A 9,852-nucleotide genomic window follows, 5' to 3' on the forward strand; every position below is an offset into this window, starting at 1 on the left:
CCCATTCCCTTTACAGTGGAATCCTGCAATTGTGGAATCAACAGCATGAGGATAGAAACTACAGAATAGTCTTTAGAATTGTGAGTTTGTAATTCTGCTGCTACAAAATAGCACGCCCATGCTGGCAACTTCATGATATATTTTCACTTGCCAAGGGATCGATTACATTCGTGTCACACAAGTCATCTGGGGCACAGTATTTTTCCCTTACAGCATTAACCGCATACAGAGTTGTGAATAAAGTAATAATATATTGAATCAGATAGTTTAATACTGTATTTAGCTGTTCTGTCTTGTATTCCTTGATCTAGTTACAGTGTCTGTGATATAGTTTACAAGGTATTTCAATTTTTACCTTGCATCATTAAACTAGTCACAGTGTTACAGTAACGTTTCCATCTTAATTTATGGCATCCACTGCACCTGAAACACTGCTAGAATAGTACTCCAAAGATTTCTAAAAGGGTACCTTGGTCCTGTGCAACTTTAGATAGAGTTGCTTGGGACCCGGAGTGTAAGCGAATCTCTTTATGGGTCAGAACTCTTGCCTACAACTTTAAAAACCCTCACCTGCTGTGACACTAGGTAAAAAGAAGTTGGTGTTTTTGAATTCAGGCTTATATCAGCTGTCCAATATTTACTGTTTCTGAACGGAATCCTATGGTCAAAGATTTGTCACTGGAACAACAAATTCTGACATAAATGTTTAAAAAGCTTGTAAATTTTGATATTATGAATGTCACATAGGGGTCACATTAATAAACTGCCCATTTTTGTTTGTTTAGCTAAAAGATTTAATATTGAAAGTTGGTATAATTAATTACTGAAGCAAAGAGGGAATGCCATCTGGTTTCAGTTTTAGTCCAACTCCTCATATTATGGTACAAAGCAGAAAAGTATGTCTTTGTTCACTGTCAAAAGTGCTTGTGCAAAGACTGAACGGACAGGGGAGCCAGACTCTTTCCTTTGTGCAAAAGGTGATCCCCAGGATAAGAAACAAAATATTCTGGCAAGAAAGTTAAAACAAAACAAAACAAAACACAAAACCAAAACAAAACAAAAAAACACCTTGATTTGTAACATTGAAACCCAAAGGGTATATGCACGATTTAGGAACACACAAAATGCGTTACAGTATTCTTGTTTCAAAACTGCCATTTTTTCTTGTAACATTAAGCATAAACATATTCTTTCTTTCAGAACAAGTCAAATGCACCTAGTGAGAGCAACCTTACCCTGCTCTGCAGCAATGCTAATGATCAAGCAGACTGGAATCTTGGTCAGGATGATAGTGTTCTCCATGGGAAGCAGCTCCCTCCATCGCCAAGGAACCAAGTTTCTTCTGTTGGACATAGAGAATCTCTCTCAAGACTGGAAGAAGAAAGTAGTGAGAAAACCTTTATTACTGACACGATGGACACCTCTGGTGGTTGCATAACATCGCCATCTCCTGTACAATCAAGTGCCCAGCTTGGTTCTCTAGAAGGTTGCACGGAAGGCTATTCTTCCTATACGTATGCAAAGCAGAATGAAACACTAAGCAATACCTCAGAAGATCAGCTCCCAGCAAGTCTTGCTCAACATCCATCCATTTTGGTCCCTTGGGAGAAAGATAGGAAAGAAGGAAATGAAACTCCAGATGAGGGTGGGCTTTTTCAAGAAGTGATATCTTTATGTAAACTGAGTTCTGCTTTTCACTATGGTTTAAATATTTCGAAGGATAGCTTATCCAGCAATAGCAGTGGGAATAAAACGTAAGAAAACTATTAGAAGATAAACTTGACTCCCAGAAGAAGTTTGAAGGGAGGCTACTCAGGACTCCATATAACTCCATGTAACATTTTAACCAAAATATGAAAAAGGAATAAGAGATTTCAATTACAGGAAAAAAAAAAAAAACTCTTCAGCTGAATATGCATTTTCTGCTACTGGAATATTTGCTTCTATGTTTACCCAGTTCGTTTGTTGGCTGTAGTTAGGTCCACAAAATGGAACTAAATATATAAACGCACTCTTAAATCAGGTACTAGTTAGTCTCTGTGCTAAAAATACAGCAGGTGGATGGTGCTTCGTAGCATTTACTTCCTCTAAGCAGCAGGAAAGGTATCACCTAATAGGTAACCAGGTTTTGAAGGTACTGTATTAATCCCATTAAGCAGGAAATGAACCAAACAGTCTAGACTTGTTTGAAATGTACAAATGTTAATACTTTTAACAAGTAATAATTGCCTTAATCTTTTGAGAAAGGATTTATCTTAGAAGATGAATGCAAATGTACAAAACAGCAATAATGATTTTCCATGGCAAGAATTTGCTTCAGCAAAGGCAGGGGGTTGGGGGGAGGAAGTCTTTTTAGATTGAGGAATTGCTTGTGAATATAACTTGGAACTTACTGCAAACTAAAACTGTGGCCCTGTCTTCCAGACTTCAAAAAGGTAGCGCATGCTTTTCTCTCTTCTGTAAAGTACATGAAGTGCTGAATTATAATGTGAAGTTTATAAACTTCTGTTTACAACTAAGACACTTTAAAGACATGTTATCCAGTTTCTCTAGGTAGACTATTTCATCTAAAAATTTTCAGAAAGGAACGTGTAAGTGGAATTTATAGATTTCTATTTTTTATTTTTATTTTCTACAGTCTAATAGTATTTGAAAAATTATTTGTGCCTGTTCGGAACTATTTTCTTTTGATTCTTAGAAGCTACTATTTGAAGGTAGTATGAATTACTGTTACTTAGAAGTCATATTTAGTTAAATTATTAAAGATTAATGACTGGGAATTATTTGTAACACTAGAAAACTGAAATTACAGATTGAGCTTGAGACAGTATATATCCAACTCTCATTTTAGCCAAGTTGAACTTCTAAAATCTCTTTCCAAAGGCAGTGAAGGAGAATATATGGACTTATACATTGTATTTATTTAGAACAACCATTTGTCCTCCTTCTGGCAGCATTCCTGAACAATTTGCATATATAGAGCAACTCTTTCTGTTCCCCTGCCTTTTTTCTTTTAATTCCTCCCACATACCTTTCCTTTTTCTGTATCTCCACCTTACCATGCATACATTCCTTTCTCCAAACTATCTCAGGGTAGTAAAGGTGTGAAGTAAGTTTCAGTAGATTATAGTTGTCAGTTTAGAAGGATCTTTTGTGATGCAGTTAGTAGAAGTAAGAAATGGGTATAAAATGAACTGTGCCTGAGAATAATGTAATGCTCTTCTAAACTGATGCTAGATTTTATTTTTTCATTTTCTTTCCCCTTTTGGTATGAATGTTGAGTCTTAGCCTCAGTGTCAGCCTGAGTGAGCAAATTAATAAAGTCAGGAGTTGGATCAGATTGTGCTTTAGTATCTTTATTTTTGGTTGTTTGTAGCAAAGTTAATATCAATTACCATGATGAGATTTATGAATGATTTTTCCTCCTAGCTAGCAAAAATTGAAAGGGTTTTTCTGTTGTTGTTTTTTTGGTTTTGGATTCTTTGTTGTTTTTTTTTTTTTGGTGCGTTCTTACAAGTCAGCTGACTTAAGGGAAAGGATCAATATCATTAGGCAATGTTTGATGCTTTACTAAAGAGATGCAAAGACAGCTCTGCAAAAAGGTTCAGCTCTGCATTCCAAAATATTGGTGTATCTGCAGACAAGCGAAGGGTCGGTACTTGTCATTGAAAGTGAGCCTCCAGAATTAACTTTTTAAATCGGTGCATTGAAAGTTAAAGTTGTAAAAGTGGAAATCTTAGGGAAGGGTCTGTGTCTGATTAGGGCATGAATGTTCCTGAGGGCATCTGCAATCTACTGCTGGAGGATCTTAGCATTCCTGAGTCAGAGATTTTATGTCCTGAGGTCTGTACTCCATCCCGTGTTTTCCTGTAATGTGCATCAACATGCTATGTAAGGTGGAAGGGGACTTTTTTATTAATGTAAAAATGTTATCTGGCAAAAGATTTTACGCTATCAAAAATCAAAAATAACATAAAAATTATTTAATATCTTAGCTGTAACCTTTCCAGGTGGGTCAAACTGGATATCTCAGGTGCTGTTGTGAGAAAGTGGCAGGGCAACTTCACAAATGCGTGTCGGGAGATGGTATTAATGTCCCAGTGGAGTGCATTCTTCTATTTGCTGATACTAAATATTACCAAATTTAATTCTTCGAAGTGTGTCTAAGGGAAGATAGAAGACACAAAGGTCTGTGTTCTTGTAGTGCTTCTCACTTGTTCTCATTCATGTCCTTGCAAAAGCTGACAGGAATTTCAAAGTTTGCCACTTCTTTTCATCTACATCTGACACTGTTTCTTGCCACAGATCCATCTAAGATCATGTTGTTGTCTTGATTTATTAAAGATAATAAGCAGTATCGATGTCTTATCCAGAAAATAGAACAATTTCAGAAATTATGGCCATCATCCCCTTCAAGCCTATCAAACATATAAGTCCAGGAATGCTGCCAGAAAGTGGTATTAAAAATATCCATCTGATAGAATAAATCCTACTGCCTTTACATAAGAATTAGACACTGAATTCCTGTTTTCACATAGATGGTCCCATTCTCACCTCTGTGCAAAAAATATGGGAGCCTTATGAGGCTATATGAATATGCTAATATTCATATAGTTATTATAAAGAACATGAAATTGAAAGTTTGATACTGAAATCTCTCAAAATTGATGCATCATGGTAATAATTCACTGTTTCCTTGAGTGAAAATGCAGGCTGAAAAAAAAAGAAAATAGGTGAGTTAAAGATGGGAGATAAAATTCAGCTTACAGTTATTCTTTAATTCAGTTGCCATTAAAATGTTATTTACTGTTCTTCTGCTGCATTTTCCTTACTATTTATAAAGCCCATAGTGTGTTTACAATCATTAAATAGTATGTCTTTTTGGTTTTGAGCCTTGTATATGTTCAAAAATAACTCGGTCTTATACCTCTGTTGAATTTAAATGTAGGTACCTTTTAAGCATGTAATTTTACAGTCTTTTCCACTTACTATCAGTGATCCTTTAAAAAGGCTAATATTTGTGCCTTACTTAAACATCAGCACCAGTTACCAAATAGATAAAAGTCCAAAATGGTATTTCTGGTTCAACACTGTTCTCCTCTGTCCAACTGTCTATTGGCTACATATGCAGTATTTTTATTACTACATCGGGTTCTATATTAAGATAAATTGTCCAGGTCCAGTACTTTTTCCAAGTTTGATACTTGTATCTCTCTTATTTGTGGAAATCCTTCTAATGTCTTTGAAAATCATCAGCATTTGTCACCAGCTGTGGGTGAGAACTGATTCCTGCTCAGTCAGGGCTCCTGTGGTGGTCTTCAGAGGCATCTCTTCTTTTCTATTGCATCAAGATCTCAAAAATATTCCCATTCCTCCTGTTCAAGGGAGAGATACCAGGTTATTCGATTAAGTTTTGGAATCTCTTACTTACATTTAGAAACAGATTTCTGACATAGACAAACTAGGACTTGAATTTAGTATCATCGAGTTCATTTCACATATGTCTGCCTGAAATGAGCTGTAGTTCTTATTTGGCTTGGAGGAAAAAATTAGGGGCAGTAGAAAGATTCCTGGATTGTTCCAATGAGGCAGTGAAGCAGAGCCTGAGAGTCCCCAAGAAGGATGATAACTTTGAGGAAATCCAGGTTTTAGGATATTGTTTAACATTCTAGCTTGGTTGTAGTGATTCCAACCCAACCATATAGGTAAAAGGAATATTGTCTGTGTGATTAATCTCCTACGGGATGCCTGGAATGGATATGTTGTCCCAGTCAAAGCCTTCCCATCCATCCGTATAGAGTTGCACCATTGTGAAAAATGGCACGTATATTCAGGGAAGAACAAAAGAAGGAAGGACCTGGGACACAAAGGTGATCCCTACCCTCTATGCATGCAGAGGGCAGTCTTTGTAGTGAAGGCAATGGTTTGCTCTTCCATCCTGCATATTTGCGGGGTCACGTAACTCCTAAAAATAGACTTGTTCTGAGGGAAAAATGTAGTTGTAGAAGTTCTCATGTACCATTTTGACTGAAACCTTCACTGTCATTTAGCATTTCAGAGATACTGCTGCTGTTTGGTGAGGGGTGGGGTCGTCAGAAATGCCCGGCACTAGCTGAAGTCCCCTCTCAGGCACTGTAATGCAGACTTCAGTGGGAGTTTTAGACACGTGCTGGGTGCTTTTCAAAATCCCACCCAATCTGTTAGAGAAATGTTTTGTAGATGTCTTTTCGAGTTTTAGAATGAGCTTGTTATAACTCGTGTTCTTGTAAACTATGTAAAGTCTTAGGCAAAAGAAAAGGTAAGCCAGGTTTTTCAAACAGCTTCTGTTTTTCCACCTACAATCGGTTATATTCAGTCCTCCTGAACAATCTTTCTTTGGTGCAGCTGTCTAATCAAATTGCCAGGGGCATCTCAAATCTTTTCTCTATGCATGTAATCTGAAGAAACATTTCATGCAATAAACAAAGTGCCAGCATGAGGCCCTTTTAAATGCATCCCCTGTGAAATACTGCCTGTAATACCCTGTCCAGCAGAAAGGAGCCTCGTAATGCTGACCTCCCTGGCGCTGCAGGGAGAGGTCAAGGGTGGTCTTCATTTCCAAGGGAGTCAGTACCTTGTCTCTGGGTGCCAGGCCTCAGTCCAGGTGCTGTGAGGCTCCAGCCGGTTTGCTCCCAACAGACTGGAATTTCAGCCTAAGCAAATGTGGCTACTAAAAACTGTGTCCAAGGCAAGCAGCTTCTTTATTGCAAAGCTTGGGTTGGTAAAGGCAGTCTGTTCCCACAGTGAACCTTTGGAGTGTGAATGTAGAAATTCACCAGCAACAGCCGTGTGGATGGAAATGTGACTTGTCTTCAGTAACCTCTTCTTTGCTGCTATTAGATGTGTTTGTCTTTGCCAAGCGTTGTTTACCTTCTAACAGTCTGGGCTGAACAGAATGTGTCCTCGTTCTCAGCCCAAGGGCATGGGCCACATCTGGTCTAGAGCATGTCCTTGTCCCCACACAGGGGGGTGGGACATGTCATGGTCTTTGGGCCGGATGAGAATAAAGGAACGCAAAAGGGATGGTATGGTTTTGTGCAAATTAAACCTGCCTTGATTACCTTTGTGTTGTCTGTTGCATGGTTTCAGTTGGTGACCAGACTAAAGTACTTGATACAACTTCCCTGGAGGCTACTGAACTTCTAAGTAGAGATGTCTGAGGAGGCCACAGCCAGCTTTGTCTGAGGGTCACCCACTGCCAGTGTAGGGCTGTCAGCATTTTTCCTGGGTTGGAGTATGAAGAAGGTAACACAGTTGCAGGTTATTTCAAGGTTTACTGTAGTAAAGGGTACTCAAATTTATTTGTACTATTCCTTAGGTCAATACTAACAACATTTGTATTTAGAATCCAGTAACAGTATTAGCATTTGAAAACTAAGTTGAGTTCAAGTTTTTTATGGTTCTTTGTGAATTGACATCCTGTTTCTGTTAAAAATAAGGGAGCTACTTGTTTTAGGAGGGGAATGTGTTGACTTTCAAATCTTCAGTGAATTTTGTGCAATATTTCTCCTTGTTTCAAAGTAATTTAGTAGTTATAAATGTGCACGTCTGCTTTTCAAGCAAATCTTTGAAATGGTATTTTTCAGAAATGTGTAAAATTACATGTAGCATTGAAAATATGCTTGTATGATAAAAACACAAAGAATATATTCTAATGAGGCAAATGTATATTTCCAATGACCAGGCATGATTATGGATGTCACATTCTACAGAAATAATAAAGCCTAAGCCAATGTTCACATACAAGTGACTTTAAATTGAAGATTAAATACTAGAATTTATAATGTTTAATTTATCATTTGATCGTTTGTTTAATGTTGGTAAAAATAGGCAAGGAGTTAAGCATCACTTTTCATTACCACCACCGAGGTGACTGTTCAAGGTGATGACCGTATTGTTAAGAAGAATTTAGTTTGTGACATCCCTAATTATCATAAGTCATTACTTAAAAGATCTACTAATGTTGCCAGTATACTTTTAACTTCCGTAAATTAATTTCTTTGTATATTGATGTACATTTTGTTTTTACCTTTGTTTTTTTTTCTTGAGAACTTCTTTAAATTAATTTACTTGAATGAGGCAATAAAGCATTGTGGAACAGCTAGTTTTTGTGCAGCCTATGCACGAGCACATCACGTCTGTTAATTCATGATTTTTGAGTAAGAAGAAAAATTTTAAATGCTTACATGGTTAGCAAACTGACAATTTGTTTGTTTTCTTTAGATATGTGTCAGATATGATGAGAAATGCCTCAACGTGGAACAGACACATTACATATCCGACAATTTCTATTTTTTTTTTCAGAACATTTCATTAGTGGCCTTTGAAAACAACCTGTTAATATTCTTGTGTCCTTTAACACCTGCAGGAAGGGCATAAAATACAGGACACTTTGAGATTTTATTGATCATTTTATTAATTTTGGAAACAAAGTAACCTAACCAGCACTGTGCTATAACAGGTTTAGAAAATTAGAAATTTAGTTAATCACTGACTTGTAATAAAACTGGAACCAAATCTAAAAATTTAATCCTTCCTTTTGCACACTGGACTACTGTTCAAAGTCATCTCAAGAATTGTAATTCAGACCTTAGACTACTATTGGTAGTGCACTGTGTATACGTAGTAAATGAGCAGTGTTTCTTGTTCTGTTAATTTCCGAGTTTGTGGTGTCCATAGAAGTTCTTGGTGAACTCCACGTTACCATAAAGTGCCCAACACTGTATTATAAAATAAAACTTAATAATATCAAAACTCCTTGGGTGATGCAGGTTCTTGTTTGATGGGTTGACATGAATTTTCATACATATCAGGCATATGGATTAAAATAATACAAAAATACTATAGTAATGGGAAGTTTTTATCCATTGAATGTTGATTTCAGTTTCTCAAATACAGAGAAAACTGTTTGCTTATTAATTGCAGTTTATACAATACAAAAGTAAAATACTTACGTCCTTTGTAATTCCAACAGTATATTAGCATCTTTTAAAAATCTGGTCTGTGATTCACTCTACTGAATTAAAAGCATTTTGATATCTTATGCAGGCCAACTATGGAGGCTGTGATTTTAGTATTGGTACACTCAATCCACAACTGATGAAAGAATTACAAATTACATGTACAGAAAACAATGAGGCGTGTGATATTAACACGTGCTAATAGACTCCTAGTAGCTTACTCCAGCTAGCAGAATGATACCAGCTGTGAATGCTGGTAGCACAGGGATCTTGGCTGCTTGATAAAGCATCTTGCAGTCATTTCTTCATGTTGCCAGTAGATGTGCCCACATATTTATTCAGCTCTGAAAACAGATGGCTGTGACAATGAATTTCTTGTTGTAGGTCCAGCTTATGAGCCAATGGAGGGCATTAGGAACAAGGAGAAGCCTTCAATCTTTCTCGAGAAAAATAAGTAAGCAGAATGAGTGAGCATGTATGAAGACAATAAATCATTATGTCTCAGGTTAAGTTTGCCCACTTTCCTTAGCTTGCTATCTCAGTGCACTGAGAATGCACTTGCAACTTGCTGTCTACAGGCATTTCAGTTCATTAAATTCTTCCAAACTTGAGCACAGCAAAGGATCGAAAAAGAGCAGGTAATAAGACAAGTTAGTCTAACTTAAGTTGGCAAATTTTACACAGGTGGTGCAGCAGGACTCTGTTCCGGTCAATAAAATGATAGCAAATGTCTGTCTATGAAAAATGAATTATTTCAGAGGGCTTTGCTCTAACAGTCACAGTAAGACCCCGAGTATGAACACTGGCACATTATGAAGAGTTGTGGCCATTTGGGGGAAAAAGGCAGCTCCCA

General features: G+C 37.0%; 1 protein-coding gene across 2 annotated transcripts in view; it reads left to right on the forward strand.

Moving 5' to 3' along the window:
- Positions 1 to 8,793, forward strand: part of DENND1B (DENN domain containing 1B) — a 158,151-nt gene extending 149,358 nt beyond the window's left edge. For both annotated transcript variants that reach the window (XM_027463101.3, XM_027463102.3), the window contains one exon: positions 1,201 to 8,793. In XM_027463101.3, the coding sequence (XP_027318902.1) occupies positions 1,201 to 1,758 (558 nt within the window). In that variant the 3' untranslated portion in view covers positions 1,759 to 8,793. The remainder of the gene's footprint in view (positions 1 to 1,200) is intronic.
- The last annotated feature ends 1,059 nt before the right edge of the window (positions 8,794 to 9,852 follow it).

This window comes from Anas platyrhynchos, chromosome 8, assembly GCF_047663525.1.
Source record: "Anas platyrhynchos isolate ZD024472 breed Pekin duck chromosome 8, IASCAAS_PekinDuck_T2T, whole genome shotgun sequence".
NCBI classification, from domain to species: Eukaryota; Metazoa; Chordata; class Aves; order Anseriformes; family Anatidae; genus Anas; species Anas platyrhynchos.